The sequence below is a fragment of the Oncorhynchus gorbuscha genome, linkage group LG07 (genome assembly GCF_021184085.1).
Source record: "Oncorhynchus gorbuscha isolate QuinsamMale2020 ecotype Even-year linkage group LG07, OgorEven_v1.0, whole genome shotgun sequence".
In the NCBI taxonomy this organism is placed as follows: Eukaryota; Metazoa; Chordata; class Actinopteri; order Salmoniformes; family Salmonidae; genus Oncorhynchus; species Oncorhynchus gorbuscha.
This window is the reverse complement of record NC_060179.1, coordinates 76017780-76039588: the sequence shown is the minus strand read 5'-3', so window position 1 is coordinate 76039588 and position 21809 is coordinate 76017780. Positions and strand designations below refer to the sequence as shown.

The following is a 21809-nucleotide window of genomic DNA, read 5'->3' as shown; positions in this document are numbered from 1 at the left end:
ACAGGCAGACAACAAATCCAAATTGTATCCGTAAAGTTCATAGAAACATGTCAAATGATGTTTATATTCAATCCTCATGTTGTTTTTAGCGTAAATAATCAATAATATTTCAACCGGACAATTACGTTGTCAATATAAAAGGTAAACAAGAAAGGTGCGCTCTCGGGATTGCGCATGAAAAAGCTCTGTGACACTGTAGGGTCCACTCATTCAGACTGGTCGTACTCCCTCATTTTTCAGAATACAAGCCTGACACAATTTCTAAAGACTGTTGACATCTAGTGGAAGGCATAGGAAGTGCAATTTGAGTCCTAAGTCAATGGATACTGTAATGGCATTGAATAGAAAATTACAAAAATAAAACAATCCTACGTCCTGGATGGATTTTATTCAGGTTTTCTCTTGCCAAATCAGTTCTGTTATACTCACAGACAATATTTGAACAGTTCTGGTAACTTTAGAGCATTTCCTATTTAAATATATGCATATCCTAGCTTCTGGGCCTGAGTGGCAGGTAGTTTACTTTGGGCAAGATTTTCATCCAGAGGTGAAAATAGTGCCCCCTACCCAAGATAAGTTAAACAGACCAACATTCACAAAGCTGCTGGGCCAGACTGATGACCAGGATATGTACTCAAAGCATGTGCAGACCAACTGTCAAATGTCTTCACTGACATTTTCAACCTCTCCCTGACTGAGTCTGTAATACCTCCATGTTTTAAGCAGACCACCATAGTCCCTGTGCCCAAGGGAAGCGAAGGTAACCTGCCTAAATTATTACCGTCCGTGGCACTCAAATCGGTAGCCATGAAGTGCTTTGAAAGGATGGTCATGGCTCACATCAACAGCATCCTCCCGGACACCCTAGACCCACTCCAATTCGCCCACCACCCCAACAGATCCACAGTTGATGCCATCTCAATCACACTCCACACTGCCCTTTCTCACCTGGACAAAAGGAACACCTATGTGAGAATGCTGTTCACTGACTATAGCTCAGTGTTCAACACCATAGTACCCACGAAGCTCATCACTAAGCTAAGGACTCTGGGACTTAACACCTCCCTTTGCAACTGGATCCTGGACTTCTTGACGGGCCGCCCCCTGGACCCATGATGTTGTTGATGTTTATATAGGGAAAGATAGCCTACCTTTTATGGTTGTTTGATCAATAGGACTGTAAAGTTCCCAAATGTAAGAGGACTTAGCAACATATTTGCAGAAATTCATTCAGGTGTATTTTGTGGCTTTTGACAAATGCGTTCTAATGATCTAAAGTCTCGCTGTTGCAACTTCCTGTAAACACACAGTCCAGTTCAGTGAATGATGGCAGGCCTGTGTGGCAAATGGCTTGTTTGCATAAAGGCCTACCGTAGCTCTGATTGGCTATGGCGCACCGGTCTGCGGACACTCCGGGTCCTGGATAAGACAGATGTTTTTATTAGGTTGTATTTACTGCAGTGTCTACTAATTGTCCAAAAGCACAGCCTTTTTCCCACACTATATTTCTAGATAATTTTCTCAAATGCCTTAGTTAAAGCTTCTTAGGGATAGTCCCCTTTTTTTCCATTTTCTCCGAAATGACATATCCAAATCTAACTGCATGTAGCTCAGGCCCTGAACCAAGGATATGCATATTCTTGGTACCATTTCAAAGGAAACACTTTGAAGTTTGTGGGAATGTAAATTGAATGTAGGAGAATATAACACAATAGATCAGGTAGAAGAAAATACAAAGAAAAACCAACCAGTCTTTTTCTACCACAATCTTTGAAATGCAGAGAAAGTTCACAGTTCAAGCCATTAATCTGGTTGTAATTATGATAGTGTACACAAGATGGCAGCAGTGAATGTGCAAAGTTTCAGATGGATAACTTGAAGTATGAGTGAACGACAATACTTTTAGTGTGAAGTCCCCAGGTACATTTGGGCAGATCGTGAAGGAGACATGCACATTCATATTGATTTTTTTTGCAAGAATATCATCAAATCTGTATACCTGGACTTTGATTTGAATATCCTTATAATTTTAGTCCAAAATTAGAAGGTATGCTGTCATACAAGGTTAGTAGCTACATTTGACATACTCCCGTAAAGCCCAGCTCATTGGCTGTCTAGCTAGCTTTGACTCCGATTGGTGCTTATTTGAGAACGATACAGTCGTTCAAGTGATGACTGCCCGCGCCATCGGCGTGCCATGAAGGTGTTGCTCTCTAACCAAATATGGTGTCCTATAGGATATACTACACCCCTAATGATATAGTGAAGTCTTGTTACCGTCTAGGCTCTCCAAGGAATACATACGAATGTGATTTGACTCGTTGAAACAACGTTTACGGTGAGATTTTCACAGATTCCTTTCTTTGCAAATTGAACGAGTTGAAATACAAAATCAATCGTGCATGCTATCTGGACCTTTTTACGATATGAAAAAGGATTTTATCTAACAAAATGACACTTCCTGTTATCTCTGGGAACCTTTGGATGATACATTCTGAAATCCTGCTCTGATTTAAGTACACACATTTCACCTTCAGAGGTGAATTTATCAATCCCGGTGAAAAAAGTGTTTTCTTGTTAGGAGCTCTCCTCAAACAATAGCATGGCATTTTTTTGCAGTACTAGCTACTGAAAATTGGACAGTACAGATATATTAATAAGAATTTAAGCCTTCAGCTGATATAAGACACTTACATGTACCGACATTTGTTGTTTCTGTCAGGACCCGGTTACGAACCCGGGTCTCCAGAGTGAGAAACAGTCACTTAACCAACTGAGCCACGAATAGTCGGCAGAACCCAGAAGATGAGGCAGACACAGCAGTACTTGAGACGGTGTATTTAATAAACTAAAAAATGAAGTTCTTCAGGAAAACATGTAACTCCACAACCTCAAAAGGAATCCTACAAGAACAAAGGTAATCCTCCAAGACAAAAAAAGGTAAATCCACAAGGTGGAAGGTATAGCATAAAAAAGCCTCAAAAGATACTCAAAAATAAACAATAACAAAAAACAGAATTCCACAAGAGAGTCTACCGGGATCAACAAGAGTTCACAGAGTACTAAGGCTGGGTGCTAACATACAAACACAGAGCAAAGAACTGAGGAAAACAAAGGGTTTAAATACAATCAGGGGAAACGAGGCACAGGTGCAAATAATAATGGGGATCAAGGGAAAACAAAAGGTCAAAAGGCACAATGGGGCATCTAGTGACCAAAAACCAGAACAACCCTGGCCAAATCCTGACAGTTTCTCTCAAATCTGCAAACTTGACATAATGCGCTGCATGATTTACAGAAAAAATTGTGTCATCCTTCCTGAGGATGTATTTGAACAGATTTTAATAAGATTCCATGTTCCACTTTAAGCAAGCTTTCGAAACTTCTGAAAATACCCTTTCGAAGCGAATATGCCATTTGGGTGACATCAACATTGATTTTAACAGCTCAAGTCGAAAATATCCCTTGTGCTGACGGTGTCTCAGGGAGAGTTGGGATATAAAAAAATATATAATTCCAATTCACACGTGTATTAATACACACTTGTACATGTGTGAAATAGGAACAAATATAAGCACCCACCAAATTATAGTATTATTGGTTTAATTTGAATCACATTTATGAATGAAATAAATGATCTTCACATTGGCTAAAAAGTTCAATAATGAAATGAACATATTTATTGTGCTATGAAGAGTGACAAAATCTGGCATGACAGCTTGTCAGGCCCCTGCCTGCCAGGATCATGTGGTGGAAATTGCTTCAGGAAAGCCTTTCAGGGAGCTCCCTAAGAGCATGATATGTATCAGGCATCAATACAGGAATTTGACCACCTGTCAGTTGTCAATCTTGTTCACCAAGTCTCATTCCTTCATGGCTGTTTGTATATCAATCACAAGTCCTCACCTCTTGTGTCAACGACGTATCAGTGACCAATATATAATATTTTATAATCGTATTCATTTTTCTGAGTTGAATTAATTCAGACAGAAGCAGCCCGTCTGACATGGTTCCTCCTGGCACCAGAGGGCGGCAGAGACCGCCCTAGAGACTTTTATTGGACTCGGGTGTGTGTTATTATTTCATGATTGTGTCCCTGTTAAAAGAGGTGTGTTTTATGTGGTCCTTTGCAGAAGCTTGAATTGTTTACTGTGTGCCTCCTTTTGTGTCCTGATTGAGTGGTTGGGACTTAGTGTTTGCTGTTTTTCCCCCCCAAGTGTACTGTGATCCTGTGGCTACTGTTTCTCAGTAAAGTATTATGTTTATCTTTAACCACTGATTCCTTGTCTGGTCTCTTCTCTGCACCTGGGTCCAACCTCACGACGTCACACTGTAAACTCCATGTGAAGTGTCAATATAAAGTCAGCAAAACAGAATAGTCTCTTTTTCAGATCATCAATAAAAATCCAAATAACTTCACAGATCGTCATTGTAAAGGGTTTAAACACTGTTTCCCATGCCTGTTCAATGAACCATAAACAATTAATGAACATGCACCTGTGGAACAGTCATTAAGACAATAACAGCTTACAGATGGTAGGCAATTAAGGTCAGAGTTATGAAACCTTAGGACACTAAAGAGGCCTTTCTACTAACTCTGAAAAACACCAAAGGAAAGATGCCCAAGGTCCCTGATCATCTGTGAGAACGTTCCTTAGGCATGCTGCAAGGAGGCATGAGGACTGCAGATGTGGCCAGGGCAATAAATTGCAATGTCCGTAATGTGAGATGCCTAAGACAGCGCTACAGGGAGACAGGACGGACAGCTGATCGTCCTCACAGTGGCAGACCACATGTAACAACACCTGCACAGGATCGGTACATCTGAACATCACACCTGTGGGACAGGTACAACAACAACTGCCTGAGTTACACCAGGAATGCACAATCCCTCCATCAGTGCTCATGTTGTCCACAATAGACTGAGAGAGGCTGGACTGAGGGTTTGTAGGCTTGTTGTAAGGAAGGTCCTCACCAGACATCACCGGCAACAACGTCACCTATGGGCACAAACCCACCATCGCTGGACCAGACAGGACTGGCAAAAAGTGATCTTCACTGACAAGTTGCGGTTTTGTCTCACCAGGGGTGAAGGTCAGATTCGTGTTTATTGTCGAAAGAATGAGCGTTACACCGAGGTCTGTGCTCTGGAGCGGGATCCATTTTGGGGTGGAGGGTCCGCCATGGTCTGGGGCAGTGTGTCACAGCATCATCGGACTGTGCTTGTTGTCAATGCAGGCAATCTCAATGCTGTGCGTTACAGGGAAGACATCCTCCTCCCTCATGTGGTACCCTTCCTGCAGGGTCATCCTGACATGACCCTCCAGCATGACAATGCCACCAGCAATTCTGCTCGTTCTGTGCATGATTTCCTGCAAGACAGGAATGTCAGTGTTCTACCATGGCCAGCGAAGAGCCCGGATCTCAGTCCCTTTGAGCACATGTGGGACCTGTTGGATCGGAGGGTGAGGGCTAGGGCCATTCCCCCCAGAAATCTCCAGGCACTTGCAGGTGCCTTGGTGGAAGAGTGGGGTAACATCTCACAGCAAGAACTGGCAAATCTGGTGCCGTCCATGAGGGGGAGATGCACTGCAGTAATTAATGCAGCTGGTGGCCACACCAGATACTGTTACTTTTGATTTTGACCCCCCCTTTGTTCAGGGACACATTCCATTTCTGTTAGTCACATGTCTGTGGAACTTGTTCAGTTTATGTCTCAGTTGTTGAATCTTGTTATGTACAAATATTTACACATGTTAAGTTTGCTGAAAATGAACGCAGTTGACAGTGAGAAGACGTTTATTTTTTTGCTGAGCTTACATGTACAGTGGGGCAAAAAAGTATCGAGATACACTTATTATTATTGACCAAATACTTATTTTCCACCATAATTTGCAAATAAATTCATTAAAAATCCTACAATGTGATTTTCTGGATTTTTTTTCTCATTTTGTCTGTCATAGTTGAAGTGTACCTATGATGAAAATTACAGGCCTCTCTCATCTTTTTAAGTGGGAGAACTTTCAAAATTGGTGGCTGACTAAATACTTTTTTTGCCCCACTTTACATGAGAGAGAAACCCCTCTTATTGAATTCTAACTACATGTACAGATGTGAAATGATTGTGAGATGGTTGCTTTATTGTAAATGGGATATTATGTGACATAACTACCAATTAATTTGCCATAATTATATTATGCTGTTTACTGCATCGGATGTAATTGATCACCCAGCTGTGTGCAAACAAAACACATACTGAAAGCAAACATGCTGCTGTTTTTCGACACCAACCCACCACTGGTGTGCATGGCCAACGAGCTCTATTTTCATGTCATCTGACCATAGCACCAGTTCCAATCCAAGTGCCATTTATCTAACAAACTCCAGGCGGTGCTATGGTCAGATGACATGAAAATAGTGCTATAATGCCATCCACATCAGTGGTGGGTTTGGCAGAAGCATATTCAGAAAAGTTCCTCAAACCTTTGGTAAAATAAGTCTAGTGGTTTGTTGAAGTCCAGAAAAATTATACTATTCAGTATAAATATTACTTGGGAGTCAAAGCAAATACTACATGTTGCTAATTAGATATAGTTGTTCCACGAATAGAGTGCCTTTCATGCCCTTCAGACATTATATGCGTATGTTTGATAAAACACTACATTTAACAGTTGGCTCAAGTACATCTATGCTGTAACTAATCTAAACCATGTTAAACATTTCAATAGCAGTGTGTGATTTCATTAAAACAAATTTTAAACCATTTAACCCCAAGATTTTCCCTCGTTTTCACCATCATTGTAAAGTCCTATAGCTATTTTGTTGCTTTGGGAAAGTCATATCTAAAGATTGTTAATGTGAATAGTGATACATTTACATTTGTCTCCCAGCTTTAAAGTCAACCCGTGAGCTAAACTCTTGTTTCAATCTGGTAAAACTATTCCTTTAAAATATATATTTTTAACAAATAACATTTAAAATAATATTCAAAGCATATGCAGAAATGTACTTGGGACTTTCAACGGGACTTGAAACCCATTGAAAACCTGTGGTTTGAATTCAAGATGTTAGTCCATGATGGCAGTCCATAAGCACAGAGAATGAATATCCATTATCTGGAAATATTCTGTATGTATCCCCCCCAATATGTCCTCCAAACACATGAAACATTTTAAGAAAAGGATTCAGTGTCATTAGCCTGAAAACCGTGGGTGCCAATCATTTTGACCAATTTTTTATTTTTATTTTACTCATTAACAAAATATTTATCTGAATTTCCCAACTTTTTGGAGTATACAATATGATTTATTTTATCCAGTCTTTTTTGCTAATCTTCATCAATAGTTATGGACCCCATTGTATCATGAGATGGTGCAGTAATGCAGATATTCATAAAAATATATATACAAAAATATGTTTTATTGTGACATACACCAGATAGGTGCAGTGAAATGTGTTGTTGTACAGGGTCATAGTAGTACGGCACACTTGGAACAAATTAGGGGTTAGTGCCTTGCTCAAGGGCACATTGGCAGATTTTTCACTTTGTCAGCTCAGGTATTTGAACTAGCCACATTTCGGTTACTGGCCCAACACTCTAACTGATAGGCCATTATAGGCCATTATATCATGAAACTAATATGATATCGATATTGTACTGAACATTTTTACTGACACTTAAACAGGTTTTCCATATCGGTGGTGATCACTAGTGTTACAGTGTGGACACTATATCAATAATGACATTGAATATGTATTGTACTTACCTGCTGCATAGTATGATTGCTATTCATGGGTGCAATGTTATTATTGGCAATGACTGTGACCTTTCCCCTTGGATGATGTCATCACCCCGACGGATCTGTAGAATGTGACTCTACCACATGTTGAGAGAGCTGTATCGTTTAGTTGTATTTGCACCATTTGTACATGGCTGTGCACCTTTTATTTCTTAAGTTGAAAGTAAAGGAAAGTCATATTGAAATGCGTGTGGGCATTCCTTGTCAAGTTACCACAACTAGTGTGAAGGACGTTGGAATGAGGGTGTCCTAAAACGGACACATTGTTTTTAAATGGAATTCCCTAACAGAAATGGAAGCCTAATCAACAGTCTTCACAGGTAGTTTCAACAGTCTTCACAGGCTGTGTATGTGTTTAAATACAGATGTTTCATCCCATTCTGCTCAGAACACACTATAGTGCTCTGCATTGCAGTAGCATTCCGTTGACAATAGGCCTTGAATATTATTTTGTCAAGGAATTCTCAAATGAACCGGTTATTGAAGTGTCAGGTTTCAAGACCAGAAATGTCTCAGCTCTTGACAGGACAAACGTAAACATTATGATCTATTCTCCAAAAGTGGTGTGAGGTCCTGTACAACTTTAGTGACTCATCTTTGCATTCTCTCAATGGAAAATAAAGGTCTGTTATTGACATACTGGGATCAACCGTATAACACAAAAACACTAACTTAAATTGCTTTCATACATTTGTGAATCACCATAAATTACTTTGCTAGCAATCAGCAGAGCAGTGATGCCATGACAGTTGCCACCATTAGAATACAAGGAATTAGGTGCTTTAATTATATTGTGTTTGTTAATTACTTACCATATTGATGGTGCCTCAGTCCCACTTATCTCCAGGAAGTCGTATCTGTCTTCCAGCTGGAAATCGCTGAAGACTAGGGCGATGGTGTCCCCTGGTTCAGCCAGAATACTCCATGTGCAGTCTGCATTATTCTCATACTCCGAGGGGAAGTGTGGACTTGATATCGTCCCTGTTGTTCCCCTCAATGTCCCACCACAAGCTCCTTCAGCTAAAATTAAGAAAATAAGTGAGAGACAATTGCATTACTGACTGGGTCACAACTTGCTCTTCTAAAATAAATCACTCTCGACTGAGTCCTGACTCTCTATTTTTTCAGCTCCTATTGAGTGGACAAATATTTACTAGTAAGAGATGAAGGCTTTACAGCAACTAATATTGGCCTTGTTCCTGACACAAGATTGGCAAATCTGTCAAATAAATGTGGTTGTTGTTGCAAGTTGAACAACCAAAACAGTGGCCATTGGAAGCTACTGCCTTGTGACCTCCCTAAGACCTCTAAAACCTATGATTTGATACTTCATGTTCAAGGATAATCCAGGATAAACACAACTAAATGATGATCCAGGATCAACACAACTAAATGATGATCCAGGATCAACACAACTAAATGACGATCCAGGATCAACACAACTAAATGATGATTCAGGATCAACACAACTGAATGATGATCCAGGATCAACACAACTAAATGATGATCCAGGATCAACACAACTAAATGACGATCCAGGATCAACACAACTAAATGATGATTCAGGATCAACACAGCTAAATGATGATCCAGGTAATTTCTTACCCTCCAAACAGTATTGTAAAATAATATGATATTATATGTAAATACACTACAAACTGTGTCTTACCCCGACAAAATGGTGCTGGAAAGTCCCACGATGCACCGGTACCTGGACTCACAATACAAGTGAGTGCAGCATGTCCCTCCAGTATATATCCCATGAGACAACTGTAACGGATCTTGTCTCCAATGTTGTACCTTGTTCCATGAATTACTCCTTTTGGTATCAACCCTGGATTTCCACATGTGTGACTTGGTAGCACTGAAAAACAAAACAAAAGATAATACTTTTAATTCCATGGCAGACCCCAGTGTTATTCTGTCGTCGAGTCTAGCACAGGGCTTTCCAAACTTGTTTTGGGCCGTGAACCCGTTTTGGCAAAAAAAATTCTATGAACCAAGAGCGATTATTTCTCTCACGACTCCACAATGCTGGTCCAGCACCAAGATCATTTCAGGTCCTCATCACCCACAAGAATATATGAGTTGCATACTCAACCACCTCTGTTTTGTCACAACAGTGGAGTCAACATCCATCTTTCACAAAGACAATTTGAAGGTCAATTATATAATATTGTGTAGTTCTGCTAGTCAGTTTTTATGGTTACATTTACTGTTCCACTTTATTTTTACACTGAACAAAAATATAAACACAACATGCAACAATTTCAAAGATTTTACTGAGTTGTGGTTCATGTAAGGAAATCAGTAACTCTATGGATTTCACATGACTGGTAGGGGTGTGGATCAAAAAAACAGACAGTATCTGGTGTGACCACCATTTGTCTCATGCAGCGATCTCCTTCGCATAGAGTTGATCAGGCTGTTGATTGTGGCCTGTGGAATGTTGTCCCACTCTTCTTCAATGGCTGTGTAAAGTTGTTGGATATTGGTGGGAACTGGAACACGCTGCATCCCAAACATGTTCAATGGGTGACATGTCTGTTGAGTATATAGGCCATGGAAGAACTGGAAAAAAAATCCTTCCAGGAATTGTGTACAGATCCTTGCTACATGGGGCAATGCATTATCATGCTGGCGGCGGTTGAATGGCATGACAATGGGCCACAGGATCTCATCATGGTATCTCTGTGCATTCAAATTGCCATGTATGAAATGCAATTGTGTTCATTGCCCTTAGCTTATGCCAGCCCACTTCTCTAGGGTGCCAGTGGCCATCGAGAGTCAGTGACGACGTTGAACAGCAGCCAGGTCAAGACCTTGGTGAGGATGACGAGCATGCAAATGAGCTTCCCTGAGACGGTTTCTGACAGTTTGTGCAGAAATTCTTCGGTTTTTCAAACCTACAGTTTCATCAGTTATCTGGGTGGCTGGTCTCAGAAGATCCCGCAGGTGAAGAAGCCTGATGTGGAGTTCCTGGGCTGGCGTGGTTACACGTGGTGTGCGGTTGTGAGACCCGTTGGATGTACTGCCAAATTCTCTAACACGATGTTGGAAGCGGCTTATGGTTGAGAAATGAACATTCAATTCACTGGCAACAGCTCTGGTGGACATTACCGCAGTCAGCATGCTAACTGCACACACATTTTAGAGTGGCCTTTGATTGTCCCCGGCACAATGTGCACCTGTGTAATGATCATGCTGTTTAATCACCTTTTGGATACACCACATTTCTTAGGTGGATGTATTATCTTGGCAAATGGTGCCATGAAAACGACCTCTCCCTTAACCGCAACAAAATGAAGGAGCTGATCGTGGACTTCAGGAAACAGCAGAGGGAGCACGCCCTTATCCACCTCGACAGGACCGCAGTAGAGAAGGTGGAAAGCTTCAAGTTCCTCGGCGTACACATCATTGTCAATCTGGAATGGTCCACCCACATAGACAGTGTGGTGAGGCTGAATAAATTTGGCTTGGCCCCTAAGACCCTCACAAACTTTTACAGATGCACAATTGAGAGCATCCTGTTGGGCTGTATCACAACCTGGTATGGAAACTGCACTGCCCGCAACCGCAGTGCTCTCCAGAGGGTGGTGCGGTCTGTCCAAAGCATCACTTCCTTCCCACCAGGACACCTACAGCACCCAATGTCACAGGAAGGCCAAAAAGATCATCAAGGACATCAACCACCCAAGCCATGGCCTGTTCAGCCTGCTATCATCCAGAATCAAATAAAATCAAAGTTTATTTGTCACGTGCACCGAATACAACAGGTGTAAACCTTACAGTGAAATGCTTACTTACAGGCTCTAACCAATGGTGCCAAAAAAGGTGTGTGTGTGTGTGTGTGTGTGTGTGTGTGTGTGTGTGTGTGTGTGTGTGTGTGTGTGTGTGTGTGTGTGTGTGTGTGTGTGTGTGTGTGTGTGTGTGTGTGTGTGTGTGTGTGTGTGTGTGTGTGTGTGTGTGTGTGTGTGTGTAGGTAAGTAAAGAAATAAAACAACAGTAGAAAGACATTTGAAAAACGAGTACCAAGGCTATATACAGACACCTGTTAGTCAGGCTTATTGAGGTAGTATGTACATGTAGGTATCGTTAAAGTGACTGTGCATATATAATGAACAGAGAGTAGCAGAAGCGTAAAAAGAGGGGTTGGCGGGTGGTGGGACACAATGCAGATATCCCGATTAGCCAATGTGCGGGGAGCACTGGTTGGTCGGGCCAATTGAGGTAGTATGTACATGAATGTATAGTTAAAGTGACTATGCATATAAGATAAACAGAGATTAGCAGCAGCATAAAAGAGGGGTTAGGGGGGGAACACAATGCAAATAGTCCGGGTAACCATTGGTTACCTGTTCAGGAGTCTTATGGCTTGGGGGTAAAACTGTTGAGAAGCCTTTTTGTCCTAGACTTGGCACTCCGGTACCGCTTGCCATGCTGTATTAGAGAGAACAGTCTATGACTGGGGTGGCTGGGGTCTTTGACAATTTTTAGGGCCTTCCTCTGACACCGCCGGGTGTAGAGGTCCTGGATGGCAGGCAGCTTTGCCCCAGTGATGTACTGGGCCGTACGCACTACCCTCTGAAGTGCCTTGCGGTCGGAGGCCGAGCAATTGCAATACCAGGCAGTGATGCAACCGGTCAGGATGCTCTCGATGTTGCAGCTGTAGAACCTTTTGAGGATCTCAGGACCCATGCCAAATAATTTTAGTTTCCTGAGGGGGAATATGCTTTGTCGTGCCCTCTTCACCACTGTCTAGGTGTGTTTGGTCTAATCTAGTTTGCTGTTGATGTGGACACCAAAGAATTTGAAGCTCTCAACCTGCTCCACTACAGCCCCGTCAATGAGAATGGGGATGTGCTCGGTGCTCCTTTTCCTGTAGTCCACAATCATCTCCTTAGTCTTGATGACATTAAGGGATAGGTTGTTATTCTGGCACCACCCGGCCAGGTCTCTGACCTCCTCCCTATAGGCTCTCGTTGTTGCCGGTGATCAGGACTACCACTGTTGTGTCGTCAGCAAACTTAATGATGTTGTTGGAGTCGTGCCTGGCCATTCAGTCGGGGGTGAACAGGGAGTACAGGAGTGGACTGAGCACGCACCCCTGGGGAGCTCCAGTGTTCAGCAGTGTTCCTACCTACCCTCACCACCTGGGGGTCCAGTCACTTAACAATAGGCCTGTCAGGAAGTATCCAAACTACAAATTGGTGCATTCACCTTATGACATCCAGTGGGACAGTCACTTAACAATAGTGCATCTAAAACTTAGGGGTGGGGTGAGAGGGATTACTTAACCTATCCTAGGTATTCCTTAAAGAGGTGGGGTTTCAGGTGTCTCCGGAAGGTGGTGATTGACTCCGCTGTCCTGGCTCGTGAGGGAGTTTGTTCCACCATTGAACAGTTTTTTGAGCGGGAGGTACTTCCTCAGTGGTAGGGAGGCGAGCAGGCCAGAGGTGGATGACGCAGTGCCCTTGTTTGGGTGTAGGGCCTGATCAGAGCCTGGAGGTACTGAGGTGCCGTTCCCCTCACAGCTCCGTAGGCAAGCACCATAGCGGAGCGAGCTTCAACTGGAAGCCAGTGGAGAGAATTGAGAGAACTTGGGAAGGTTGAACACCAGACGGGCTGCGGCTGGTCACATAGGTGTTCCTTTTGTCCAGGTGGGAAGGGCAGTGTGGAGTGCAATAGAGATTGCATCATCTGTGGATCTGTTTGGGCAGTATGCAAATTGGAGTGGGTCTAGGATTTCTGGGATAATGGTGTTGATGTGAGCCATTACCAGCCTTTCAAAGCACTTCATGGCTACGGACGTGAGTGCCACGGGTCTGTAGTCATTTAGGCAGGTTGCCTTTGTGTTCTTGGGCTCAGGGACTTTGTGGTCTGCTTGAAGCATGTTGGTATTACAGACTCAATCAGGGACATGTTGAAAATGTCAGTGAAGACACCTGCCAGTTGGTCAGCACATGCCCGGAGCACACGTCCTGGTAATCCATCTGGCACCGCATTCTTGTGTATGTTGACATGTTTAAAGGTCTTACTCACGTCGGCTACAGAGAGCGTGATCACACAGTCGTCCGGAACAGCTGACGCTCTCATGCATGCCTCAGTGTTGCTTGCCTCGAAGCGAGCATAAAAGTGATTTAGCTCTTCTGGTAGGCTCGTGTCACTGGGCAGCTCGCGGCTGTGCTTCCCTTTGTAGTCTGTAATAGTTTGCAAGCACAGGCTTCTGGTTGGGGTATGTACATACAGTCACTGTGGGCACGACGTCCTCAATGCACTTATTGATAAAGCCAGTGACTGATCTGGTGTACTCCTCAATGTCATCGGAAGAATCCCAGAACATGTTCCAGTCTGTGATAGCAAAGCAGTCCTGTAGCTTAGCATCTGCTTCATCTGACCATTTTTTTATTGACCAAGTCACTGGTGCTTCCTGCTTAAATGTTTGCTTGTAAGCAGGAATCACGAGGATAGAGTTGTGGTCGGGTTTACCAAATGGAGGGCGAGGGAGAGCTTTTTCTAGTCTCTGTGTGTGGAGTGCTTCTACACCTGCATTGCTTGCTGTTTGGGGTTTTAGGCTGGGTTTCTGTACAGCACTTTGAGATATCAGCTGATGTACGAAGGGCTATATAAATACATTTGATTTGATTTGATTTGATTTGATTTGGAGTACATCTGTGTCTGGTTGCACATTTAACATGTTGATAGAGATTTGGTAGAACTGATTTAAGTTTCCCTGCATTAAAGTCTCCGGCGACTAGGAGCCCCGCCTCTGGGTGAGTGGTTTCTTGTTTGCTTATTTCCTTATACAGCTGACTGAGTGCTGTCTTAGTGCCAGCATCTGTCTGTTGTGGTAAATAAACAGCCACGAAAAGTATAGCTGAGAACTCTCTAGGCAAGTAGTCTGGCCTGCAGTTTATCACAATATACTCAACATCAAGGGGAGCAAAATCTAGAGACTTCCTTAGATTTCGTGCACCAGCTGTTGTTTACAAATATGCACAGACCGACCCCTTCGTCTTACCGGAGTGTGCTGTTCTATCCTGCCGGTGCAGAGTGTATCCTTCTAACTGAATATCCATGTCGTCATTCAGCCACGATTCCGTGAAGCATAGGATATTACAGTTTTTTAGGTCCTGTTAGTAGGATATTCGTTATCTTACCTCGTCTAGTTTATTGTCCAATGATTGCACGTTGGCGAATAATATTGACGGTAACTGCAGCTTTCCTAGTTGTCTTCTGTGGGTCCGTACGAGGCATCCGGCTCTTTGTCCTCTCCGTCGCTTCCTTTTGCGAATAATTGGAATGTCTGCCCTGTGGGTTGTTTGGAGAATATCGTGTGAGTCCTGCTTGCTGCTGTTGTTGTTGTTGAAGAAATCTTCGTCTAATCCGAGGTGAGTGATCGCTGTCCTGATATCCAGAAGCTCTTTGTCTAATCCGAGGTGAGTGATCGCTGTCCTGATATCCAGAAGCTCTTTGTCTAATCCGAGGTGAGTGATCGCTGTCCTGATATCCAGAAGCTCTTTGTCTAATCCGAGGTGAATGATCGCTGTCCTGATATCCAGAAGCTCTTTGTCTAATCCGAGGTGAGTGATCGCTGTCCTGATATCCAGAAGCTATTTTCTGCCGTAAGATACGGTTGCAGAAACATTATGTACAAAATAGTTTACAACTATCCCGGAAAACCCCCCACATAATAGCACAATTGGTTAGGAGACCATCTCCTCCGGCGGCCATCTCCTCCGGTGCCATCTTTTCCACACATACCCCATGCGAGGTCAGTACAGGTGTATCAAAGCTGGGACCGAGAAACTGGAAAAACAGCTTCTATCTCAAGGCCATCAGACTGTTAAATAGCCATCACTAGGTGGCTTCCACCCGGTTATGTAACCTTGCACCTTAGAGGCTGCTGCCCTATATACATAGACATGGAATCACTGGCCACTTAAATAATGGAACACTAGTCACTTTAATAATGTTTACATACTACTTTACTCATCTCATATGTATATACTGTATTCCATTCTACCGTATTTTAGTGAATGCCACTAGAAACACAACCATTTCTATTCACCCGCAATAACATCTGCTAAATATGTGTATGTGACAAATACAATTTGATAAGATGCTCTCTAACAGGGATGTAAACACATTTGTGCACAAAACTTGAGAGAAATAATATTTTTGTGCGTATGGAATCTTTTCTTTATTTTCATGAAACATGGGACCAACACTTTATTTGTTGCGTTTATATTTTTGTTCAGTATATTTGAATTAGACTAAGCTTAAATGTGGTAAAGTCTCTGTTTCAGGAGAACTACAAAGTAGTAACTACAACATTGTTGTCACGACTTCCGCCGAGGTTGGCTCTCCTGCCCGTTCAGACTGTGCTCGGCGGTCGTCGTCACCGTCCTATTAGCCACTACCGATCCCTTTTTCGGTTATCTATTGGTTTTGTCTAATTGTTTTCACCTGTGTGTTAGTTAATTAGTATCTGTATATAATGTAGGTTGTCCCGCCCTTGTTTTGTGCGGGATTGTTTGTTTTTGTCATTTCGTTTCGGCTGTCGGTGTTTTTGTGTTTTATTTCTCCGGTTTGTCTGTTATTTCCTGTTTTGGATATTTTTCACCCTGTTTGTATTTTGGGTTGTCCGTGTTTGTTGTTCACCGGAGAATAAACCTCTATTCATTATTTGCTCTCTGCGCCTGATTCCACCCACCTTGACTAGTCGTGACAGAATCCCGCACCTCCCATGGAATCAGCAGGAGCAGCAGCGTCTCCTCTCCCATCGATGGAAGAGAGGGTCCTACATCATACCAGCGTGATTCACCGGATTGGTTCTGCTATGGACCAAATGATGGAGAGAATGGATCGATGGGAGAGGAGTGGCCTCCCCACCTCATCTCTAGCAACCCCTTCTCCAGCACCTCCTGTTTCTGCGACCACATCTGGCTCTGGGGCTCTTCGGCTGACACTCCCACGGGAGTTTGACAGATCGGCGGCTGGGTGCCAGGGTTTCCTCCTTCAACTGGAATTATACCTGGCTACCGTGCGTCCTGCTCCCTCTGGAGAGGAGAGCGTGCTCGCCCTCGTCTCCTGCTCGACTGGGCGAGCCCTCGAGTGGGTCAACGCAGTGTGGAATGGTCCGGACTCGGCTAAGGATAATTACCTAGAGTTCACCCGCCGATTCCGAGCTGTTTTTGACCATCCACCCGAGGGTCGGGCGGCGGGTGAACGGCTGTTTCACCTGCGTCAGGAGACGAGGAGCGTACAGGATTTTGCCCTAGAGTTTAGGACGTTGGCAGCAGGAGCAGGATGGAACGACAGGACCTTGATTGATCATTTTAGATGTAGTCTCAGGGAGGACGTCCGCAGGGAGCTGGCATGTCGGGACACCACATATTCACTGGATGGACTTATCGATCTGGCTATCCGTCTCGACAACCTGCTGGCTGCTCGCGGGCGTTCGGATCAGGTCCTGTCGTTTCCAATCCCCAGCCCCCCTGATCCTATCCCTACGGAATTAGGAGGTACATCTTCGAGGGGGACCGGAGGAGGAGTGTCCTCCTGCACCAGTTGTGGTCGACGAGGGCACACGTCCGACCGGTGCTGGAGGAACTCTTCTAGGAGTCGGGAGGACAGGCAGAACACTGCTCGATCACCCCAGGTGAGTAAGCACCAAACTCATTCAGAGCTTTCTGTTGGTCATGTGTTTGTATTGATTTCTTTCCCTGGGTTTTCCCCCTCTCTACAGCATAAAGCGCTAGTCGATTCAGGCGCAGCTGGGAATTTTATGGATCGTGGGCTTGCATTAAGACTAGGGATTCCCCTGGTGTCGTTAGATCAACCTTTCCCCGTGCACTCCTTAGATAGCCGACCATTAGGGTCAGGAGTAATTAGGGAGGCTACGGTGCCGCTGGACATGGTAACGCAAGGTGATCATACGGAGCAGATTACCCTGTTCCTTATAGATTCACCTGCGTTTCCAGTGGTGTTGGGGGTTCCCTGGTTAGCTCAACACAGCCCGGTGATTTTCTGGCGACAGGGGGCTCTTAAGGGGTGATCAGAGTAGTGTTCAGGTAGGAGTATAGGAGTTGCCGTTGGTGCGACTACGGTGGAGAGTCCAGACCAAGTTTCCACCGTGCGCATTCCCTCTGAATATGCCGATTTGGCTATCGCCTTCAGTAAAGGGAGGGCGACCAAATTACCACCTCATCGTCGAGAGGACCTTCTGGAAAACGCTGCACTTCCTAGGAGTCACGTTTATCCATTGTCCCAGGAGGAGACAGTTGCGATGGAAACATATGTTTCCGAATCGCTGGGACAGGGTTACATTCAGCCCTCCATATCACCCGTCTCCTCAAGCTTATTTTTTGTGAAGAAGAAGGATGGAGGTCTGCGTCCGTGTATTGATTATAGAGGTCTAAATTCCATTACAGTGGGGTTTAGTTACCCACTACCTCTCATCGCTACGGCAATGGAATAATTTCACGGGGCGCAATTCTTCACAAAACTGGACCTGAGGAGTGCGTATAATCTGGTACGTATCCGGGGAGGAGATGAGTGGAAAACCGCATTTAGTACTACTTCTGGTCATTATGAGTACCGCGTCATGCCATACGGTTTGAAGAATGCTCCAGACGTTTTCCAATCCTTCGTAGATGAGATTCTCCGAGACCTGCTCGGTCAGGGATTGGTAGTGTACATTGATGACATCTTGATCTATTCTGCCACACGCGCGGAGCATGTGTCTCTGGTGCGTAAGGTACTTGGGCGACTATTGGAGCATGACCTGTATTGCAAGGCGGAGAAATGTGAGTTTTTCAAACAGTCTGTTTCCTTCCTGGGGTATCGTATTTCCACCTCCGGGGTGGTAATGGAGGATGATCGCGTTACAGCCGTGCGTAATTGGCTGACTCCGACCACGGTGAAAGAAGTGCAGCGGTTTTTAGGGTTTGCCAATTACTACCGGAGGTTTATCCGGGGTTTTGGCCAGGTGGCTGCTCCCATCACCTCACTGCTGAAGGGAGGACCGCTGTGCTTGCGCTGGTCAGCAGAGGCGGGCAGGGCTTTCATTCGTCTGAAGGAGCTGTTCACCAATGCGCCCGTGTTGGCGCATCCGGATCCCTCTTTAGCGTTCATAGTGGAGGTGGATGCGTCCGAGGCTGGGGTTAGAGCCGTGCTGTCCCAACGCTCGGGCGTGCCATCCAAACTCCGCCCCTGTGCTTTCTTTTCAAGCAAACTCAGCCCAGTGGAGCGAAACTATGATGTGGGGGACCGGGAGTTGTTAGCTGTAGTCAAGGCTCTGAAGGTGTGGAGACATTGGCTTGAGGGGGCTAAATACCCTTTTCTCATCTGGACTGACCATCGTAATCTCGAGTACATCCGAGAAGCTAAGAGACTAAATCCACGTCAGGCTAGATGGGCCATGTTTACCCTCACATATCGGCCAGGCTCCCAAAACACCAAAGCTGATGCACTGTCTCGCCTCTATGATACAGAGGAACGGTCAGTACAGCCAACTCCCATCATTCCACCGTCATGTCTTGTGGCACCGGTGGTATGGGAGGTAGATGCTGAGATAGAGAGGGCCTCCAGGTCAGAGCCGGCTCCTCCTAACTGTCCAGTAGGGACCAAGTACGTGCCGAGGGTGGTCCGGGACAAGCTGATTAGGTGGGCTCATACTCTTCCCCCCTCGGGTCATCCTGGTATCAAGAGGACAGTGCAGAGTCTGAGAGGGAAATACTGGTGGCCCACACTGGCTAAAGACGTGAGATTTTATGTCTCCTACTGCTCAGTGTGTGCTCAGAGCAAGGCTCCTCGGCACCTACCTAGAGGGAAATTACAACCCTCCCCCTTCCACAACGGCCGTGGTCACATTTATCGGTGGATTTTCTTACCGACCTTCCCCCGTCCCAGGGAAGTACTACGATCCTGGTCGTTGTGGATCGGTTTTCTAAGTCCTGTCGTCTTATTCCGTTGCCTGGTCTTCCTACGGCCCTGCAGACTGCTGAGGCTTTGTTTACCCATGTCTTCCGGCACTATGGGGTGCCTGAGGACATCGTCTCTGATCGGGGTCCCCAATTCACGTCCAGAGTGTGGAGGGCGTTTATGGAGAGACTGGGGGTCTCGGTTAGCTTAACCTCAGGTTTTCACCCCGAAAGTAATGGGCAGGTGGAGCGCGTTAACCAGGATGTGGGCAGGTTTCTGCGGTCCTACAGTCGGGACCGGCCTGGTGAGTGGGCAAGGTATGTTCCGTGGGCCGAACTAGCCCAGAACTCCTTACGCCACTCCTCTACTAACTTGTCTCCTTTTGAGTGTGTGTTAGGTTACCAGCCGGTCCTGGCTCCATGGCATCAGAGTCAGACCGAGGCTCCTGCGATGGAGGAATGGGTACAGCGCTCCAAAGACACCTGGAAAGTCGTTCAGGACTCATTACGGTTAGCGGGAGAACGGCAGAAGAGGAGCGCTGACCAGCACCGTAGTGAGACCCCCGTGTTTGCACCGGGGGACAGGGTCTGGCTCTCGACCCGAAACCTGTCCCTCCGTCTGCCCTGTCGGAAGCTGGGGCCGCAGTGTGTGGGGCCGTTCAAAGTCCTGAGGAGAATAAACGAGGTGTGTTATAGGTTACAACTTCCTAGGTATTACCGTATTAACCCCTCGTTTCATGTGTCTCTCCTCAGGCCGGTGGTGGCTGGTCCCCTGCAAGAAGGTGAGGTGTCTGAGGTCCCTCTGCCCCCGGCGTATACAGTTCGAGGCATTCTGGATTCTAGACGCCGGGTGGGGGGCCTACAGTACCTCGTGGACTGGGAGGGGTACGGCCCGGAGGAGAGATGCTGGGTTCCGGTGAGGGACATTTTGGACCCTTCTCTCCTGATAGAATTCCACCGCCTCCACCCGGATCGCCCAGCACCTCGTCCTCCGGGTTGTCCTCGAGGACGGTGGCGGCACGCTGCGGGAGCCGCGCGTCAGGGGGGGGTACTGTCACGACTTCCGCCGAGGTTGGCTCTCCTGCCCGTTCAGGCTGTGCTCGGCGGTCATCGTCACCGTCCTATTAGCCACTACCGATCCCTTTTTCGGTTATCTGTTGGTTTTGTCTGATTGTTTTCACCTGTGTATTAGTTAATTAGTATCTGTATATAATGTAGGTTGTCCCGCCCTTGTTTTGTGCGGGATTGTTTGTTTTTGTCATTTCGTTTCGGCTGTCGGTGTTTTTGTGTTTTATTTCTCCGGTTTGTCTGTTATTTCCTGTTTTGGATATTTTTCACCCTGTTTGTATTTTGGGTTGTCCGTGTTTGTTGTTCACCGGAGAATAAACCTCTATTCATTATTTGCTCTCTGCGCCTGATTCTACCCACCTTGACTAGTCGTGACAATTGTAACTACAACTTTGTAACTAGAAATTTGTTGCTGGAGTATTTAAACATGCATCATTCATTCATTTATTTTGTTAGTTGAAATAATTCAAATTGAATGGAATGCATCAATGTTCTCACACATAAATAAAAAGTCACTAGGGTAAAATGAAAACATCATCGATCTTAAAACAAAATATTGCCTGTCTTGTAGTATATAACATCTCTACTTCGGCACAACCCAACAGATACCACAAATAAGGGACTGTATTAATATTTTATTGTACATTGTGCAAGTAGCAGTTTTCTTGTTTTTTAAGATACGTTCCAAAACCTCAACTTCCAGGGATCATGTCAAAGAGCATTGTTACATCATGTCAAAGAGCATTGTTACATCCTGTCAAAGAGCATTGTTACATCCTGTCAAAGAGCATTGTTACATCATGTCAAAGAGCATTGTTACATCATGTCAAAGAGCATTGTTACATCCTGTCAAAGAGCATTGTTACATCCTGTCAAAGAGCATTGTTACATCCTGTCAAAGAGCATTGTTACATCCTGTCAAAGAGCATTGTTACATCCTGTCAAAGAGCATTGTTACATCCTGTCAAAGAGCATTGTTACATCCTGTCAAAGAGCATTGTTACATCCTGTCAAG

General features: G+C 44.8%; 1 protein-coding gene across 1 annotated transcript in view; it reads right to left on the bottom strand.

The window, feature by feature from the left end:
• Nucleotides 1–18872, bottom strand: part of LOC124039049 (CUB and sushi domain-containing protein 1-like) — a 180886-nt gene extending 162014 nt beyond the window's left edge. The window contains exons 1-2 of the mRNA XM_046354929.1: nucleotides 18815–18872; nucleotides 8612–8819 (exon numbers count right to left, since the gene is read on the bottom strand). Coding sequence (XP_046210885.1) covers nucleotides 8612–8819; nucleotides 18815–18872 — 266 coding nt within the window. The remainder of the gene's footprint in view (nucleotides 1–8611; nucleotides 8820–18814) is intronic.
• Between the last annotated feature and the right edge of the window lie 2937 nt (nucleotides 18873–21809).